The sequence below is a fragment of the Amblyomma americanum genome, chromosome 7, assembly GCF_052857255.1.
Source record: "Amblyomma americanum isolate KBUSLIRL-KWMA chromosome 7, ASM5285725v1, whole genome shotgun sequence".
NCBI lineage: Eukaryota > Metazoa > Arthropoda > Arachnida > Ixodida > Ixodidae > Amblyomma > Amblyomma americanum.
This window is the reverse complement of record NC_135503.1, coordinates 9,759,986-9,780,917: the sequence shown is the minus strand read 5'-3', so window position 1 is coordinate 9,780,917 and position 20,932 is coordinate 9,759,986. Positions and strand designations below refer to the sequence as shown.

The following is a 20,932-nucleotide window of genomic DNA, read 5'->3' as shown; positions in this document are numbered from 1 at the left end:
TCCAGGAAAGTTGCGCGAACCCTGCGGGAACAGCGAGCCCCTGTTGTCCGTAAACCACGGCAAGAGGAGAACCCGCCGCGCAGGCCTTGCGGGAGTGCACGCTATGTCGCGAGAATCCTTCACTCGCTGCGGAACGCCTCTGAAAGTGTTCTTACGTTTCATGCGAGCTTTCGTCCGCCAAACCATGTCCGGTGATGTTTGCGTGCATCTCCAAAAGCGCAGTATACGCGCCGCGCTGCTACTGCGATTGGAGATTGAAATACACGCCTGTGGACCCATGGCACTCGGGAAACTCTAGCTCGAAAATAGCGCTTCCCAAAGCAACTCCGTCGCACACAAACGAGCAATCTTCGCTCAATAGGTTTCCCGGTATGCCTGACGATCGAGGATTCGACGTCTCGATGCGTCTCAAGGCCGCTGTGTGGCGTGCCAGATGTGACGTGACAAACCGCTTTTTGGAGGGCGCAAAATGTTGGGCGGACGTCGGCTCATGTGGCACTTAAAGATTAGCTTTCCGGTGCTCCGTGTTCTCTTTTTATTTCTTTTGAATGAGGGCGCCACTTGGCACCAATAAACGGAGATACCGTTGGCGACGCGGAAATCAAAACAGGACAGTGCTCAGCTCATAATCATAGAGGCCCGCTGCAAACGCTGCGAAACCTCCTCTCAGTCATCGACCAATGAAAGACAAAGAATCTACAAGTCCTGCGTGCGCTCAACCAAACTCTTAGAATGTCGACAGTCGCAAATGTCCACCATTGCGTAATTTTGAGCGGTTTTTGATAGTGTGTGCTGAACGAATGGTCAGGCCAGCTCCACGGAAGGTTAGATTTAAACAAAACAGGCTCCATATTTCTCATCGCTTTTAGTTTATGCACTGTAGGGTTCATGACTCAGCATTATCGATTGTGGGGCTTAATACATTTGCACGCAAGGTTGCTTCGAAGGTAACCAAAACTGTTGATGCGTTTGTTTTGAACATAACCGACAATGACGACATCAAAGTCTTGTGCGTAGTAGGGAAGAGAAACGACAATACCAAGCAGCATTTGTTTTTGTCTCCCAGCTTCAGCACCGCTTGCGTCAACTCGTAGCATAGCGCTAAGTTTGACCCGAGATCCCGCTGACGGTGTTTAAGCACCCGTTCTCCCCCTTATTTCGTTTGGTCTTGCTTTGCAGGCTTTTTAGGGGACAGATCTACTTCTACGTGTACAGACGTCCTGTTCGTGGCTACTGAGAGAACCGCCAGTATAGACGATTTGACACTGGGAGTTCAAGCTATAGTGTACACCATAAGAAAATAGCTCTTTCAGCGTCGCCCCTTGGACGTTACGAAAGAACATATCGCGCGCCGCGGACAACACACACCTACTGTCTCTGACCCATTTTCTCTGCGTTGAGGAGAACCACATGCAAAGTCTGTCCTTCTCGGAATGGGACGGGGTTGTGGAACACGCCGGAGATAGAACGAAGAAGAAAAAAAAAGAACGAGGGCAGCTCGGTCGAGCTTGGAACGCACGTTGCGCCATCTATATGCGTCTGACAAGTAGTAACTCTTGAACACAGTTGTGGACACAGTTTTTTTTCCGAGTTCTCGGCCCGCCTTGTATGTCAGCAGGCCAACGGCGCACGAGCTTGCAGCAGCAAATTACAGGCACCGCTTCTAGGCGGAAGCGGTTTTTTTTCCTTTTACGAGCTCGGCAGAGCATTGTGCGCGATGTAAAATATATTATGTATATATCCCGTGCCTTGAAAATTGGCGCGGTTTTATTTTCTTTCTGTTCATCATCGGGACACCATGAACAGAGAGCTCTCAGGATTTTTCTGCTCAAGCGAAGCCTATAGAGAGCAGCCTACCATGTAACCTGCTTATCCACACATACACACATGTGCCTTTATCGCACGGAGCTACAGATGAGCTGCCTCTTCGTGTTTCTCTTTTTTTTTTGTACAGGTTCCTGACACTTCTGAGCTAGTTCGCTCAGTTGCTGTGGTTGGCGATGTAAGCGGATCTTTAACATTAAAAGCAACGTGGGTCGGACTGGCACATTACATGTTTTCCTTAACAGCACTGCCTGCGTACACACAACGGAAATTGTTCTACGGTGCGTCATATTTGCATACTTAACGGCGTTCTTGATAACGAGACCAATGTGTATGACTTGCAACCAGTGATCACAGAAAAAAGAAGATCGGGTGTAGACTTGCTTTCTCTAAGCATACATAATAAACTCGTTTTCGATCGTTCGACGAAGTTTGTCGAAGCCATCCACTTTGTCGAGCTTGCGTCGGTAATTGAGTATTCCATACAGGCTAGATTTCAGTTAGGGCCTTCTGGTAACTGTATCACATTTGTTTCGACTGCGCACGTTCTGGTTTGTTTTTGATTCCCTGTGAACTTATGTCTAAATAGAAAGCCGAAAAGAAGCATCGCGGTGGTCTAGACAACATCTCACGGTGTAACTGCGTTCCGTCGACACAAATGTGGGTCGCCGAAGAGTGTCAGAGAACGAGTGATTTAATGCGCGCCTGCGAAGCCGCCGAATTGTCTGCATCGGAACGACGAACTTGTCACCAGATGGGGCCACGGAACGCTCTTTCGAAAATCACTGTTTTTCTTTACTTTTGTCCGTACAGTGTGAGTGGCGCGTCCGTTTTAGGTCGACTGTGTGGGACATAAGTATGTATACATATATTTATCTATATATATTTATATATGTTTGTATATAGACTCATCTGTGTACAGACATGTACAAGAGCGTAGTTTGCACAACCCGCATGTATTGCATACGTATTTACATGTAAGACTGACCAACGCAACGGAGAGACGACGGATGACTGCGAGAAGGAGGAGGAAATAAAACGCAGGTGAGGCATATACATCGAGGAATGAAAGCTTTTATACGGTATTTCATCGACCTGAAAGAGTTCACGCATGACTGCGAAAGCTGCCAACATTTCCAACCAAGAAAACCTGCGTGGCGATCTTCAGAAGCAGAAGCAAAACGCATAACTTTTGGGGTTCCTTTGCTACATAGTCGTAGTGTGTAAAGGCAAAGCATGCAGGCTGATCACTTTTAGTTGCCGAGAGACTACAACTGCTTCACTGCTGCTTCGAATAGCGTTTTAGCTTCGTATTTTCACATGCAATGGGACGATTGGAAACGATAAACTGGCGGAGACCTGCAAAAGCCAGCAAGGGGAATTGGCAAGTGTTGTCGCGACGAGCAACCCCCGCCTTCTTTCCGCTGGTTTAATTGAGGATGCGGCCATCGGAGGTTAGCAGACACTCTAAGGACTGCCAGACCCGACGACAGCTGTCCGTGGGTTCACACGTTTGGTCTCAACTATGGCAAAAGCAAGGAAGAGGAGACAAAGATACGTGCTGGGCGGGAAAAGTTGCATGTGTCGGAGACAACGCCACACGGGGTTTAAAAAAACAAACTCTCTCGAAAGGACGGGCTGTCGTGGCTAGCTATGAAAAGCTCGGTGCGTGGGCCGTGGCGGATATGAGGAGCTGAACACATGGGGGCTTCCGCGAAACGCCATTCGCGGACGGTCATTTCGAGTGTGGGGCGGGCAGAGGATGTCGGGAAACGACTTGGGGTTTTTCTGTAGGCGGGGCTGTACTGGTAGCAGTCGGGAGAGTCACCGGGCAGAAAAATGGAAGCAAGGTGTTTTCAAGCTAGTCCGGCTTTGTATCAAGTCTCGACGAAACATTAACACTCCGATAGAGAGCTTCAGGTGCCTCGGCGGTTGACAGCACCGAGTAGGTTTCCACCACAATTGACTCCTGAAAATCTGCCTGCCGCCTTTTTGGCGGCAGGCAGTCTAATCTTTTATCCCCTGCTCACTGCGCGAGATTCTGTTCAGTAACTGCCAGTTTTGCGCTGATTCTTTTCTGCATTCCAGATTTTGCCGTTTGCTATGAGAACTGGAAACCATCAGGACCTTTGGTCTATGTGAAATGTAAATAATGGCTTAGGTTACCGGCTATGGGTGCTCTATTTTGTTCCCGGTGACTTCCGACCTGTGTAAGGGAGTAGGGAGACTACCTCGGTTTCTTTCCCATTGAGAGTGTCCTTTTTTTTTTCTTTCTCTCCATTCATTTCACGCAGACGAGGTAACACACGCGACCAGAGTAGAAAAATAAGCTCAACCACGCACGAGACAAAGAAACGGACCACAGAACGGCGGCGGCGCAGCTCGGATTGTCGACGACGAGTTCATCTTTCGCTTTCTTTCAAGGGTTTTGGAAGGAAGGATACAGGAAGGGAAAGAAAGAAGAAGGTAGTTTCACACGCGGTGGAACGCAGTATACAGAACTCGAGCAGCATTGGAATGCCTAGAATAGCCGCCACTTCGCTCCTCTCAGCTCCGCTCGCTTGTTGGGGGAAAGGGAAAAGGGGGGGGGGGGTGACGCGAGCGATCTGCCAACGACGACACAGGTCGATGCGGGCCGCATCCGAACCAGGCGGCAGCCCAATATTTATGCTCCATTGGAGGTGGTGCCCTTATTTCTCTGGATTCTTAACTCGAGACTTGGTGTTGTACTAAGGGCGTTTTCTTTCTCTATGTTTCTCTCTCTTCCCCATTCGCTCTTATTTAGCGGGATTAGAGACGGCGGCGCGATGCCCTTCCTTTCCGAAAGTAGACGCTCGTTTCAAGGCTTGCTCCTGAAGTAAAGCCAGCGATTTTAGTCCCGTTGTGGTGTGCCTGAAGGTGGCTCCTCGCTCTGGCTTCCCAAACAAACACAAACAAAACCAAACAGACAAAAATAATTCTTGTGCGTGTATTTGCGTGCGGAATTGCTCTTAGAAACGGGTGCAAGGAAGTCTTGATCGAAGAATTGGTTATTAGCTTAAAAACAAACCTATGGGAAAATAGCTTAATTTATTCGGGAAGAACCAGTGGGTTGGCATGCAGCAGCCTAAATTTAGAAGAACTGCTTTGCACGGTGCAACCCGTCACTCGTGTAAGTTCTCGGGGATCTGCCACTTGCTACACAAAAATATGTATTTTTCACGAGCACATGTAAGGCATGTTGCAAGTTTCACTTTGTTGAACCGGCGTTAAATGAGTCTGGACAATTTGTTATGTGCTCGAGGGAGCAAAGCTGCACTTAGCGGCAGGTGACGGAGCTGACGACTGTTCAGTTAATCGAAGTGCGCGGAAATATACGGGCCTTCAACACTTGAAATGGTGATTTGAATTCCCCGAATTTTGGGTCAAGCGTGTCAAAAACGAAACAAAGTAGCTTGCGACATTCAAAAAGAAATACGCATGTGTGTATCACATCCGAAAAAAACCCTGCCGCTTGAATTGCGAAAAAATAATGTCATGCTTTAGAAAACTTTCGTTTAACCCATGTCTAACATATTACTCTTAGCTATGTAAAGAACAGGTCAGGAAAAGAAAAGGGCGTAAAAGTAAAAAGTTGAAATGTCTAATCAAACGCCCATGGACTCTAAGGCAACCGCAAATGATAGAGGCAACCCTCAAGGGCAAGCAAGCAGAGCATATGGCGTCAGTTCCAGAATGGCGTGCAGTATCTCCCTGCTTAGTGATAAATCACATTTCTACACATTCTCCAAATGCAATTTCCGTGGCGCGGTTGATGAAAGCGCTTTTACACAGACTTGGGCATGAAGGTCAAGCTTGTGTGAACAACCGCAGTGACATTAGCTTTTTCATTTTTTTTAAAGAACTTGATTACCATTCAGGTAGCTGCGAAGACCAGATTATAACGATGCTCCTGAATACACGGTAAGGCAGTGCCTGCGGTGCACACCTGAGCTGCAGAACAGATAATCTATCGGAAGCAAAACGTGACACTAAGGCTTCGTTTACAAATTTCAGTTTTCGGAAGCGTTATTTTATTCTCTGTTCTCCCGGTTTTTCCTTGTACCGCCCTGGCTGCGCAAAGCTGGCCACCGAGCACAGAAGTTACCACTGGAATCCGTGGTACGAAAGAGCGTTGTTGGGGGCAAACTTTGACATTTCGGCGATTAATTAACACAGGGAACTTGAAGAAAGTGAAAAGAAAAATACCTGATCACGTCATTTTAGCTTTATTTTAGAACCGAAAATTCAGCGCCGACGCCTATTGGGTGACGCTTCACGCTCTGCTTTGTTCACAATTTCATATCACCACTAATTGAGTAATTTTTTTTTAAAATTGAGCGTGTCGCTGGCAATGCGTGAACAGAAATTATTAAACACTGGGGAAACAAATCGCAAATCGGCACAAACAGCAGGACAAAGAACGAAAGATAGCTTCTGCGTAATTTAGGCAACAGGAGGGGAGCAGTACGAATTCCCAAACCTGAAGCTGAATATATTACAGCGATGAGCTGGCGCACACACGCGCGACATGTTTCTTTTCGTCTCAGGGCCAGGGCCATTGAGAGAGGAAAGAGAGAGAGAGGGAAAGGCCGGTGGAGAGGGGCGCTGCATGGTCCCGTCAGCGGCTCGCGAAGGAGTGGATCCTCGGTGTCTTCTCCAGGACGTCGTCGCTGGGTCGGGACGTTGTTCGCCGGAAGAATGACGAAACTGCTGGCGGCGGACGTGAACGGCCGCGGTTTTTCACTCTGGTGCGGCGACGGCGGAAAGCTCGAATCCGGAGAGGCGACGAGGCTCCGGCCCCCTTCCGCCTGCCGTGGCCTCTCCAGACGCGACCTTGACCTTTGACCTCGTGTCGGCCCCCTCGTAGTTGAGGCGCCGTGTTCAGTAGCGGCCCCGGGCCCACCTTAGCAGCGCGTCGGCTAGCACGTCCAGGTGAGCCTTTGTCTGCGAGGGGTCAGAGGTCAAGACAAGAAGGGAGGGGAAGGAAGAAGAAAGCACAAGCAAATTTAGTGAAAGCGATTCCCCCTTTTTTGCTTTGCATCAACCTGAAAAATTCTCGCAAAGTACGGCGGAAAAAAAAAGCAAAGCCTCAAATGGTTTCACTGTCTCGTAGATTTGGTTCAATAAGCACTACGTTGCACAGGCTGCTTCTAGCCGGCGAACCCTTTGGCGTAATTTGAAAAGAGACTTATTCACTAACCTCGAGAGAACAACGTACAGAAATACTAATGGTTTTCCCGTCGCCTAAGGATCTTTCTGAGGGGGAAACAGTGTCGTTTACATTCATAGCCGTGTATGAGTGGCACGTACCGAGCAGCCCAGCAATTCTGCAGTTCCGGCACTTTTTCACTTCTGAGTAAGACGGTCTCGGTCGCCCGAAGGGATGCGAACGTCTTGGCGAAGGAAGAACATTTTTCCCATCCGAAAGAAGAGAGAGCGCTGCTGAACGTATATATTAATGTATGTGAGAGAACCCCCCCGGCTCCGAGATCATAAAACTCGTCCTAATAATAAAGCGAAGAAAAAAGAAAATTAGTCCAAGGGTACTTTGCATTACATCGTTATGTAAATGCTCGCCGAACATTCGTTTTATGAATGCCAGGAACAAATGGGCCATACGTTCTCATTTGAGAATCTGCTTTGTCGAGATCAAAATGATGATAAACTATGTCAGTAAGGGAGACGGCACTGTAGGCTGCTTTGGGGGTTTGCGCTCATTTTTCGATGGTTGCGCCTTTAAAATCCCTGAGGACGAGTGAGCGGTGCGCGTAAGAAGCTGGTAATGAATTGAAACTGCGCACGTTGGGGCTGAACAATGAATTCTTTTGAAGAAGGCCAGCGCGTGCCGAACAGTTTCACTGCGCCAAAGCATAATATGCCATCACAATGGCAAAGAAGACAATGGAAAATGAACTGCCTGATTAAACTCGTGCATGAAGAGGTTTAACCATTTCCTTTGTTCAAAAAGCAAACGCTGGAGTAAACAAATTTCTTCATACTGTTTGTTCATTGCAAACTAGTTGGAAATATTGGTTAACAGATGGGTCCTCTGTTACGAAAACTCAAATGGGAAATTCAGACTGCAATTAGTTGTTCTAAAAGCTCGACTAAACTGTACATATCAAAAGAACATACCTTCAATGACGCACAAGTGACTAGGGGGCAATATCATGATGTTCGCTCGCTCGTTTTCTCACTCACTCACTCACTCACTCACTCACTCACTCACTCACTCACTCACTCACTCACTCACTCACTCACTCACTCACTCACTCACTCACTCACTCACTCACTCACTCACTCACTCACTCACTCACTCACTCACTCAATCACTCACTCACTCAATCACTCACGCACGCACGCACGCACGCCCCCCGCCCGCACGCACGCACGCACGCACGCACGCCCGCCCGCCCGCCCGCCCGCCCGCCCGCACGCACGCACGCACGCACGCACGCACACACACCAGTTGTTCATCAACAATTAAATTACTTCTTGCGTGTGCCAAACTATTAAATTCTTGGCCGTTGCCAAGATTCCAGACTACCTGCAAGCTTGCCGATAGAGAATAACACAATCTGAACAGAGTATTTATTCGTTAGCACAGAATAGATTGAGAGTATTCTCCCGGCAGCTGGAGTCACGCAAGAGGCACGCTGTTTATAAAACGAGGCTTGCGTTTCGGTCCGCCTGTTGTTAAGTGCGCAGAGTGCATTCCATGGTCAATGCTAATTTGTATTCACCGTTAAGGGAATGCAGCGTCTCGCGGGATTGAGATGAACGAGAACGACGAGAATTCGCATCGCCCAGGAAAAAAAGGCATCAACGAGGAGGATGAGATCTCTTCTGTTCTTTCTTTTGCCTCGTTGTCTCTCTCCGAGGAGAGTTTTTTCAGCAGGACGGAACTCGGAGAAAGAGATTAGATTTATTTACACGCTGGCGGAATTTTATTTTTAACTCCATTTTTTATTCCCTTCTTTCGCTTTGGGAATCATTGGACGCTGCCCTCGATAATTTTAGTTTGTTTCTTACCGTCTTCGTGTACTTGTTGCCCGAAAATGCCATCGCGCGTGATGCTTTGTCGCTGAATGATTGCGCTCCGAACGAGGTGCGCTTGCTGCTGCAGGGCGTTGAAAGTAAACAAGGCTCGGGACGAGGAATTTGGTAACAAGCGAGGAAGACGCGGGCAAAGGGGAGGAACAGAGCGCTGAATTATCGGAAATGTCAGCGGAAATAATCAGAGCAAGAATGCTGGGAGAAGAACGTAAACGATGGGAAGACGATGATAAATAAAAGATTGGCGCGTTCCACAGGCGCCTCGAAAGAGGGACAATCTGAAAGCAGAACGCACTGTCTCGTTTAGATGTGCGCGGAAGCGTTGTCGATGGCGCAGCGGGTGTCGGTGAATCAGCCAATGCAACGTCAAGTTGTTTCGGGGTGGGACGGACTCGTAATTGGCTCACCCTTGTGACGTCAAATGTCGCGGTGCCCGATCTCACTGTAATCGAGCCGCTAGCCAATCGCACGCCGGGGTAGCCTCTGGGTTCGGCCACAGGTTTGCGGCCGTCCGGTGTACTTCCCCAATAATTCACGCGGTCATTACGATGAAGACGATATGCTCGGCTGACCTGCGTAATCGGCAGAAAAGGACGGCTAGCAGCTCGTAGCGACGATAGAAAATGAGACTTGCGGTCTTTGTGTCGGGAATTAAGAGACCTATGGTTCTGAGGGATGCGGGATAAAGGCCGAGTATGTATTTTCAATAAGTCGGCAGTGACGTGCGTTAGAGCGCCTCGATAAGCGAGGCACCCTTAAACATTTAGTAGGTCACGTGTGGCGACGGCAATGATAGCAGCTTTTGAAGCAAAGCTACACTGTCCCAAGAAACTAATAAACACTAGGCCTTCCCACAGTGGAGAAAGGAGAGGTTGTATTTGAACGTAACAGAAAGCGAATGCAGGGTGTATCGTAAAGCTTACACCTAGAGCGTTTGGTACTAGTGAATGAAAGGCCTAGCAGATATACCGAGAGCTTTACGCCGACGAACTAGAGCGAATTCTGGAGGAAATCTCAATAGAAGGTCGCCTCTTCTTCATCCCAAATTATGGAGTCAGGGAGGAGTTGTAAACTAAGCTGTTGAGTTGAAGTGTTGAAGGTATTCTTAATGTTTGCACAGCCGCGTTAATAACATCGGTAACCAGTGTTATTGCCTTACGCTCAATTGATAAAAATGGGAAGAAAAATTGAAACGTAAAGAGAAAACAACACAGCGACTTTTCTGTGAGCGTCAAGGGTCTGTGCAAACAAAATGGTGCCGAAGGGTGTGTCAGAAGACACGAGGCGACAGGAGAAAGCAGGCGTCGCCGCCTTGTTTACAAAGCCGCGAGTTTTTCTCGAATGATCGAAAAGTGTGTGCAGGCAAGGAACAGGCAACGAATCTATCAGTAAACAGAGAAGAAACGTTTTGGCGCGAGAACTGTGATGTACAGAAGCAGAAGAAACGTGGATACGCGGCAGCAAACTATTGAACGAGCAAAAAAGTATGAAAAGTGACACGTACGCCGTTTGTTGTGAATCTGCAGGAAACACTGACTGCTAGAAAGTATAAACGCCGCAGCTCTAAAAAAAAATGCCACCGCGTTGTTTGGTTTCTCAATAAAGAGCATAAAATATGAAATTAAAAAAGTAAATAAAATTCTCTTTGTTTTGAAACGCTCAATCTGACTTTTTATTTTTGCGTTTGGCCTAGACATGAGCGCTGGTTTCTGGAAATGTTTCGGCATTGGTGGGAACAAAATGTTTGGAAGCGGTCGTGCGCGTTTGTTTGCGAACGCTCATTTTTGCTGAGAACGAAACAGCGCTCATTTGACTAAAATTATGGAGTGCCCACACGCTTGGCACACACTTGCATCGCCTTTTAGACTGCATGCGCCAACAAGAGCTTGTCGCTTCTGTGCAGTTGCTGAACGATTTGAGAGAGGTCACATCGACGAATGAAGAGTGATGTGTTCCTGAATATTTTTGTTTTTTTCGTGCTTCTGTCATGCATTATTGCGAGTAAGCTGGCGAACTTTCGGCAAATTTTGGCCCCGCCGGATTGTGAAAGTGCCCGCAAGAAATTTACACGCTTGGGAACACTTCTCCATCTTATCAAGCAGCTCGTTAGGAATCACTTAACGAGATTCTTAGTACGATGACAGGGAGTGAACGCTGTTTAGTCGGTACTATAGGCTTTGCGAGAGGTTGGCCACATTTTGTTTCCAGCATCTTCTCAATAAATAAAAGAAAAAAAACTTTTTGATTGTGCGCAGAAAGGCCGTCCAGCCGAAATTGCAGACTTGTTCTAGTACGTGCCTGGAATCAGCACAAGCGGCTTTTTCTTTCTCGACTACTGGCTTAACAAGTTGCTTTGGACTCCTGAGGCCCCTCGACGCCGAGGGAAGAAAAAAAAAACAAGAAACAGGCGTGTGCGCAGCCCGCACACTTGGCTGAAATAGTAATGTTGGCAGGTTGCGTCTGGTCGCGCAGAATGGGAGAGGCGTTTATTTCGGATATTTGCCAATATTCCTTGATGCATTTAATTTGAGTTGTTGCCCCTCCAAGGCGTTGGAAGACGTAGCACTGCGTCAGCCGACCCGACGAAAGCATCGAGTGATTCGTTTCCGAAGCCTTAAGAGCGAAACCGACAGGCAGGCGAAAGAGGGAGAGAAGAAGGAAAGAAAGAGCGGTTGAAGTGGCAGTAATCTGTTGACGACGGGCAAGGAGACCAAAATTAAATTGACCGCGTCTATGGGCGTGTTTGCTTTGCCAACAAGCTCGCAAGCTTTGCAAAGAAAAAAAGCTTTCAGGAGAACCAAGAGACAGGCGCAGTTTGTCGTTCCCGCTCACAGGAGGGGGCCTTTCGCACTGAACGCTGTCGTCTTGAGGTGCAGCCACAGCAACAGCGGCAGTAGTCGTTTAGTTTTTGTCTCTACGTTCGGAATCTGTGCAGCGTGGCGTCGCACAAAGGCGTTCTCCTTTTAAGGGTCAGTCGGCGCTCGCCCGTCAGTCTGCTCTGTTGTGGCAGACAATTTTATTTTGTCGTCACATTTGGCAAGCGTTCTGGGATTGACAGGACTTAAAAAAAAACACATTAAATTGAGGGCAGGGAGGCTTGAAATGGACGTTTTAGCATTAAGACTGCGACCGCTCACCTGGTCCCGGTTTCACTGACACTAGTGGAACAGCTTGAACTTCGTTTGCGCTGTTAAAAAGCGTGTTTTTTGAGGCCACTTGCTAATCTCGTCAATGCTTTTCGGTAGCAGTGAACCGCATCAACATCTGTTATTGATAAACAACACGCGTTTTGTGACCATAATTAGTTGATTGTGTGGCGCCAGGGTGCGCGATAACATTGACGGTTTTTGTTTTACACTTAAAAAACGTAAAAAAAAACGCCTGCTTTGCGCATCCCAAATTTCAATTTTGCATGGAGCGGATCGATGGTTTAATTAGCTCCGAGTAAATTAGAGAGTTTGGCATCAGATATTTCCTCTGCTGTGTAAAGCGGCTATGGATAAGCGGTTAAAAGAAAGATGAAATAGCTGGTTATCTGAAACCTTTTTTCTAATCGAGGACTAAACTGGCTAACGGATTATCACATATATATGCACGACATGACAGACCGACTAAGTGAATAAGTCATGACAAAATAAAAAAAATTGCTAAAAGGCATGTCGAGTGTGTGCCTAAATATCCAAGTGGCCTCAACGCCGCAACTTTGTCCTTTGCAGTTTCCAGGGGTAACGGTCGGACTGTTCGGGGTAACAAAGTAATGAGAAGCGTACAATAATGGTCGTTGTTATGTTCAATATCTCATAGCTTCTATAAGTGAATTTCCAGCTACTGTAAAACCTTTGTCTTAGTGTTTTTCTCATAATCAGGCTCACAGAAAAGTGCTGTTGCACTGCTGGTAACCCGCGAAGTACGGTGAAGTGGAGAGGAGACAAAAATATTGGAGGACACTTAAGCTCCGCCTTTAAGGCTATGAGACGACAGCGATACTGCGTCTCTTCAGCGTCTCCCGTCGCCCACGCTGACACGTACACTGTTTCCTCTTTTCAGCATCCGATTCATTATGTGAAAGGCAACACGGCGTAAATGCCGCAGGAACGTGCATGCGTGTCTGGCTGGCAACTTAAGGGTCAGGGGTTCGACTCCCGACTAATTAACTCAGTTTCATTTTTCAGCGAAATTAGTTCACACTATATACTGGCATATCCTGATGTCGTTAGAATCATGCTGCGACCTTATAATCACCAGTTTGATAATTTTTATCACTTTTTAAATCCGCTCCTCGACGTGTGACGTTGCCACCTTTCCGACCAATCAATATTTTTTGCCCACAACTTCTACAACACCGACACCAGATTTTCCGAAAAACGGGAGCCTTACGTTTTCGCGTAAAATATCAGCATGAGTCGAAATGAATAAGGTGTTGGGCAAATAAAAATGAAGTAGACACAGACTAGACGCAAGAGAACGTTTGCAAAATAATTCCCTCTCTGTACTCTGGGCGAACCGCTGAGCGGAGAGAGAGAGAGAGAGAGAGAGAGAGAGAGAGAGAGAGAGAGAGAGAGAGAGAGAGAGAGAGAAAGCAATTTTAATGAGATTAAAGGAGGAGAGGAACGCTTCAAAGGAAATGCATGCTGCCACTGATCGCTGCGTGCGCACGAAGCGCCCTCTCTTGAGAAAATAGGAAGCACGCGAATAATAGAGTGAAACTGGTGCATTCACCACCACCATGGTTCAAAAGAAATACAAGAAAAGAGTCTAAAGAAGATGAGTGCAGAGATAGAGATCGTCTGCAAGTTTCGATGTGTTTCGCTCGTTCAACCGTCATCGAAGCGGAGGATTCTGAAGGAAGAGTGAAGGGGGAGAGAGAGAGCGAGAGACAAAAAAGATTTGAAAAAATAATCAGCGTGCTTGGATGTCTGCGGAATGCGGCGGTTCTGCTTTCGCAAGAACAACGGCTTACAGTGGGGCTATTGGCTCTATAGTATAATTCAATTTAGGCGGAGATTTTTCGAGATCACGCGGGTTCGGATGGCGTGAGGAATTTTTTTTCCTACTGTTAAGCAGCTTTCTTACCTCTAGTTTTTTTTTTTGCGCGTCTTCGAAAAATCATTGCTTGTAGAGGCCTAAAAAGGCGCCGCGAGCCTCAATACCGAACCGGTATAGCGACGCGTGTCGCGGCAAGCCCGCTGCTAATAGACATAAATGGTCATTGAACTTGGAAAAAAAAACATAGGGACGATTAAGGGTATTGTTTCATATCTTCGTGTTAATGTTCACCTATTCCAGCAATATTTCTATCTCTATATTTCTCTGTGCGAGACTCTATCTTTCTCATTGTCGCCAGAATCGAAGAGGTAAGAACGCATAGACATGTTCAGTTATGCATGACAAAATAGAAACAATACAAATAATTTTTTTCAGGCCTTCCAGTTGTGTCTTGTGCGACGCACGTTTTAAGGAAAGCAATCTTCCTTACATGCCTTCGTGCGTTGAGGTAAATTTGAGTTGGGTAAGTCAGTTTGATACGCTTTTGTCACTGCGAGCTAGCCTCTAGACTTCTTATCAAATATCTTGACGACATCGAACTGAACTAAAACGGTCTGCATTGACGGCTGGAGACAGTCTCTACCAGCTTATTCGTAATCGCTCAAAAACGGTGAATGAGCATTCCTAGTATGTTTACATGAGTGGCTTCGACACACCTTTAGGATCACAACTACGCAATTAATGACGACGGTCTTCATCAGACATTTATATCTAGTAGAGCTATGGCGGGCCATCTGCTGGCAATGCAATGCAAAACGAGTGTATGCAATAGCCGACAACTTCGGCATCAGCCTCACTAATGTTCTGTGTGGTCTCTGAATGCTTCAGTGTGGCCCGGCAAAAAGGAACACCCCAAAAGTCTCTTGAAGGAGCTCGATGAAATGGACTTTTTGTGAATAGATGAACATTTAGTGCCGACACCTCCTGCAGATGGCGTCATTAATACTTCGTGAAATCGATAAAATATGAGCAGAGGCACATGCGTCAACCAACCTGTCCTATTTTTGGGAGGTTCAGGAAGTCCCTTACTTACTTCTTCCTATATCGGGTGCGCTTCAGTTGAAAGCCAGTCTGCATGCATGCGACCTTCTTGTTTCCATAAGTTACCAGTCCTGCGTAATGTTTCACGAAGAGCGGAAACAGTGCACCAAACCTCTGCCCTACGAACGCAGCACTCGCTTCAAATAGAAGCCATACCTCGCGTGTCTTCAACAGTAGCCTTCAACCAAGGCTACTGAAGAGAAAGCGGAATGAACACTAAGGAGAGAATTCTTTCGCAAGGCGGAGTCAGTATGTCGGGTTTAGCATTAATAAATGACATGCATAAAATCACTATTCTTGCTCTTTTCGTGTTGAAGGAAGTTTAATTCAGAAAAGTTGAGCGAAGAAGGCAAAAAAAAAAAAGGAATGTCCTTAGCGACGAAAGATTCGAGGCAGCCATTTTGGCTGCCGCCAGTAGGCGGGCCCGGCGAAGCTGCTGCTGCCCGTAAAAAGGATTGCAACACGGGACGTCATAAGGTGACGTTAAACGACCGGCGCACCGCATAGATTCACGAAAAAACAAAATGAACGCGAGGAACGCGATTTGACGACAGAGTGCCGGCGCTAAGTTAACTGAAGTGCCGACATGCATGTCAGTGTTCAGTGCCAGGGGGTGATGAGTTGAGTCGGTGGCACAGGCAACCCATGGTCACATTGCAAAAAAAGAACAAGAAACAAAACAAAAATTGGAAACCTGTGTTGAGTAGTGGAAGGTGGACATAAAAATAGGAAACAAGAAAAATAAAGGGAGGCATATGGAAGCTTCCATTAAAGGAAGCTTCGCAGCGTTGCTTAAGCGAAGCTGACAAACTTCCCCTGAAACGCCTTCTTACGCGTATATTAAACCCATGCCTCGGGGGGAGTCGGTGCCCACGTTGCGTCGCAACACTGGACACGAGAACCTTTCTTAACGGTGCTCCCCGCTCGCGTTTTCAAGACGAGCGTTGGAGTGGGTGTGGAGGAAGTGAAGGAAGTCGGGGGGGGGGGGGGGGCAGAGGTCTCAAAGGAGGCGTGTAGAGGGGCCAGAAGGAGGGAGGAAGGAGAGAGGGAAAGACTGCATTTTATAGAGAGCTTACTGCAACCACCCGTCACCGCTACTAGCTGCTTTGCAACACTTGTATTTTTCATGCATACGCGAAGCTCACTGTTTCGGCGACGATAATTGGGCTTTTTTGTACCCCGATATAAGGTGCTTGCTGCTGTTGCTGCTGCTGCTGCGGCCGCGTGTTTCGTGTCCGGCAAGAGTTGCGAAGCGCCAGATATATATGCGCTCGAAACCGGGCCGGGAGGGTTTTTATGAAAGAACAAAAGAGAAGAAAAAGAAATCCTCTACAGCTTCACACGTGGCTTGCCTCGAGCGAACGGCGTCAAGACAAAAACAGAGAGTGACACTGATTTCACTTTTAAAACGCGCTCGTTGCGAAAGCATACCCACTCCGAGTCTTGGCGCCAGAATTCTTTTTGTTCTTTTTTTTTCGCGACTGAGATTCATTTGGGCTAATTGCAGGCGAGCGGGGAAGACGAGAGAAAAAAATACAAAGGAACAGTCAAATAAAAGCCCGCGTTTCATGCCTCGATAAGAAGAGGAAACAGTTTCTAAAAGTTCAGGGGGAAAAACAGGCGCATATTTGCAAATGTTGCTCCATGCTGGCTGTTGCGCCATCCTCGAACTGAAACAATGTCCTTGGGGCGCCAACAGAGAAGCACATTTTTGCATGCTTAGCACGCATGGTGTATACTCAGGATGGTTTATTTACACGAGGCTTGGACGTTGCAGTTCCGCAGGTTGGGGAACATCGAGGGACTTTAAGTAAACCTTGTACATGCCGGTCGTTGCGTAAAGCATCTTTTCGGGATTGTTTCCCGGGAGATAATGCATACGACACGCCATTACATGCAGAAACTTAATGCATGACACCATAATGCTGTCATCGTGACTCCTGTGATTTGTTTGAGTAGCACCCATGAGAAAGGATTTTGTTTTCTTCTTGCGCAAAAATGAATACTTTCTTTCCCGCGTCAATTTACTGATCATGACCCCGAATCTTCAGTGGGATGAAGACAGAAGGAAGAGAGGAGCTAGCCTGGGCAAGTCTGAGCACAGTGTTGTCAGCGAAAGGGCAAATTAGAAGGCATGCTTTGAACCAGATTTGCGACTCTCCAAATGTAGTAGGGGTCATGTTAATGTATTAAGGTGCCCATTTTTCTCTGATCATTGTGATAATTTTTTCTCTCACTAGTAGACGAGGCGTGTGTTAGGGAAGCTAACACACGCATTAGGGAAGGGATCATGTTAATGACTACGAAATGGCCGCAGTATCGCATGTAGTTATTTATTGTACTCTGAATAATTGCTTTTTTCGGACGTAAGCTTTTCTTTTTTTGGTGACTGCGGTTGCATCTCTCAACAGCAGTTTGTAAAACGGAAGTGGGCAACACGAGATCCAGTGCAGCAGTAATGCGGAAAAATTGTCAGTTTAGGGAACAGTGTGGACCACCTGTGAGAATCATCGAATTGAACTCACCGCTTCAAAACTAAGCCAAGGCCATTGTGTCGAGGGCTGTAGTCTAGCGTTAAAAAAAAAAAACTGTATGACTTTTTACTCAGGTCTTTTAACTATAGGTGTACCAGCCGGAAAAAAAAATCATCAAAGTTGGTCCATATAACGCGGCTTAGATATTTGAAGTGTTTAAGTAGCATTGCATGGTATCCTTGCACGTTGCGTACAAATGCTAGGCCAATATTCCGTGTTCTCAGGAAACAAAAATCACAAAGACACCTAATTTCGTTATGTGCTATCAATGGGACAGCATTAGCAGGTGTTGATGCCTTTACTGGAAGGTACTGCCGATTCGGTGACGTAACTTCCTTCTAGCCGCTGTAAATGCTCCTGCCTGGCGACGTCACTCCGCTTCGCCAATGGGCGAATTTTATGAACAATGACGCATTAGGGCAGCATCGAGCTTCTAATGTAATCGCATTAATAACAATAACGAATTTTTGCAGGACAAATTTACATATCGGGTTTAAGGCACGGAGTAAAGTCAATAGAGCTGCGAATCAGTTTTACTTTCTCGTGTTCTTTAATGCGCCGTATTCTCAGCCTCGCGGTAACATTCCATTTAACTTCCACAGCGATGAGCCGGCAGCGGCCGGGATTAATAATAATTGGTTTTGGGGGAAAGGAAATGGCGCAGTATCTGTCTCATATATCGTTGGACACCTGAACCGCGCCGTAAGGGAAGAGACAAAGGAGGGAGTGAAAGAAGAAAGCAAGAGAGAAGTGCCGTAGTGGAGGGCTCCGGAATAATTTCGACCACCTGGGGATCTTTAACGTGCACTGACATCGCACAGCACACGGGCGCCTTAGCGTTTTTCCTCCATAAAAACGCAGCCGCCGCGGTCGGGTTCGAACCCGGGAACTCCGGATCAGTAGTCGAGCGCCCTAACCACTGAGCCACCGCGGCGGGACTAACAGCGGCCGGGATTAATCCTGTAAACTTTATCTGAGCCGCGCTACGCCGTAGCCACTGATACCCGCGCGGAGCAACTGCCGGTGGCGCCTTTGCCGTTATTTATTTTTGCGAAGCTCTAGAAAGTGTTTAAAAATTGAAAAGAAAAAAGAAACAGCATGGCAGTGAACCCGAAAGACCTTTCCACTGATTTTTTTTGGGGGGGGGACGCGTCTTACGTCGGAAAAACCGCTAAAAGAATCTAGATTCTCTGAAAAAGAGCTTAACTCACTGTACTGAAATCATACTCACACAATGGTTGTAAATGCGCCAAATGTGGGAGCTTGGAGTGTTCTGCAACCGTTGCGCCAACGGTTCACTAAGCAGAGAATTTGTGTTCAGCTTATGCACGCGGTATTTTTTTGCACGACTGTCAGGGGTTCACACGCGTCTCTTGCACAATGCTTTGCCACTTCGCCTCCTCTCCTGTACTCCGCTAGAAGCTTTCGAACGCCCTGAAGAGAACAGCGGTGTGCAACTTTTTTGGCTGTTCATTCTTAGTCGTCTCCAGCTTTTCTACACTGGGAAAGTGTGGTGACACAATTCCTCTACGTGCGGTGCTGCTATCATCAGGAGGAAAATTTTTCATTCTCACGATGTCCCAATCCTCTGAATCCTTCGTCACCGAGATGGCTTGGCGTCATCGTTACCAGCAACGCCGCAGCCTAGTCGTTATGGACATCATCATCTCTGTCTCGACGCGAGCGCCGCCATACCGCCAGCAAGTAAACCACCAACAATGCGTATCGGCGAGGAGAAAGAAGTAGGCATCGTTCTTCCTCGAGCTATCCAGAAACTTTGTTTTCTTCTGCTCTTCCTCTCTTTCTTCCCGAGTCTGCTACACACTTGCAATGATTCATTCGCCGGAAGTGACACTCAGGGGAACAGGAAATGGCGTCACGGTGGTCCGAGCCTCGCACGGAGCTTTCTCGTTGTAGTAGCAGTAACAGGGTCTAGCTGCTCAAGAAAGCAGCCCTCGCCGAGACGCTACCGCATTCTCGGTGGAGGAGAGAAGGTGTGAAAGGAGCCGCCCTCTCTCCTAAACCCTCCCTCCTTCACTTTGCACGGGTCGGGATTTGCGGTGATTGATGGCTCGGATTTCCGCAGATATTCTAGCGCAGCGCGCCCCCGCTGGCCCGCTGCCGCTGTCGACGGGCCAGCTCGCGATTACGGCGTGCTGGCGTGGTGATGCGTCTCGTTCGTCATTTTTGCGCTCGCCGCTAACGCACCAGGCGCTTGGTGGCTGGACTCTTAGCCCCACACTAGTTTGCTACCACACCGGCAGCTGGGAACGTCGTCGACGTGGTGTGTCTTTGTTCGCGAACGTTTTTGAACGTAAGCGACCCGGTTTGAAAATCTCCGTCTTCTGTGTCTCCTGCCTTTTCGCCTCTTCTGTGAAGTTCTTTGTTGACTCTGTACCCAACTCTCCTTTCTTGCCTGACGTTACAAACAGCAAGGATGGAAGTGTGTTTAGCAAATAGCGGGAATGTAAATTTTTTGAAGGGTGACTTTATGAGGCTGATAATGCGAATTATGTTCGGAAGAGCAGCGCACTTAGTTTCTGTTCCGTGTGTCAAAGAAAGCTGGTGTGCCTATGTTTAGCTGTAATAAAAAAAAACTGCTTACAGTACCTGGCGCATGATTTAGTCGTCTTTGGTGCTAATTGTAAATCTATACACCGCTCTTTTAAGTAGTGAAGTCAATATGCCTTCTGGTATGATGACATTGTGCAACAGTGAAAAACTATAGCGTTAACGACGTACGTTACTGACAGTTGTGCCATCATGAAGTAAGCACAATTGCTATTGTTTCAAATATATGTTTCGGTTTTCACAAAAACGCACCATTGCGAGCTTTAGTTTAAAGAAAGAATGAACTGCGGTTCAGAATGTGGATTCTCACGACGGAGGAGACGATGTAGCAAAGACTTAGAAGTGTCAGGGTTCGGGCTAGTGGGTAGTCAGCACGAGGATCCATAGCGCACACAATTGAAGCTTAGCGATCGTGTTGTGTGCCCTCAATTGTGTGTGCTATGGATCCTCATGTAGCACAGACACGCGCAGATGCTTGAACCACCCATCGAATGCCAGCCCCTCTTGCAGTCGTTTTTCATTTGACAGTTTTATCGAGATTTTCTGGGTCGGCGACGCAGTAATTCAAGAAAAGTCGCGACTACAGAGCACGCTCGGCACTCAGAGAGACCCTGAAAGTGAACATGACATTTCGCACAACCAAAAGGACCGAGCGCGAAGTAGGTACGCAGAGGGAATTGCTTCCGCATCGATTATTGGTGAAGTCAAATGCCCCCGCCAGATTTGGCAAAGAAACAGGAAGTCGGGGAAAAAAAATAAAGCAATACTTTTCGTACAGGCCGAACGTTTTATTCGTAAAGCGTGTCTTGAAACGACAAAAGCGCGCCAGCCGAATGGCT

At 47.3% G+C, this 20,932-nt stretch overlaps 1 protein-coding gene across 1 annotated transcript in view; it reads right to left on the bottom strand.

Annotated features, from left to right (window-relative positions):
- Positions 1 to 545: 545 nt before the first annotated feature.
- Positions 546 to 20,932, bottom strand: part of jeb (low-density lipoprotein receptor domain-containing jelly belly protein) — a 144,811-nt gene continuing 124,424 nt past the window's right edge. The window contains exon 3 of the mRNA XM_077631024.1: positions 546 to 6,789. Within this exon, the coding sequence (XP_077487150.1) occupies positions 6,727 to 6,789 (63 nt within the window). The 3' untranslated portion in view covers positions 546 to 6,726. The remainder of the gene's footprint in view (positions 6,790 to 20,932) is intronic.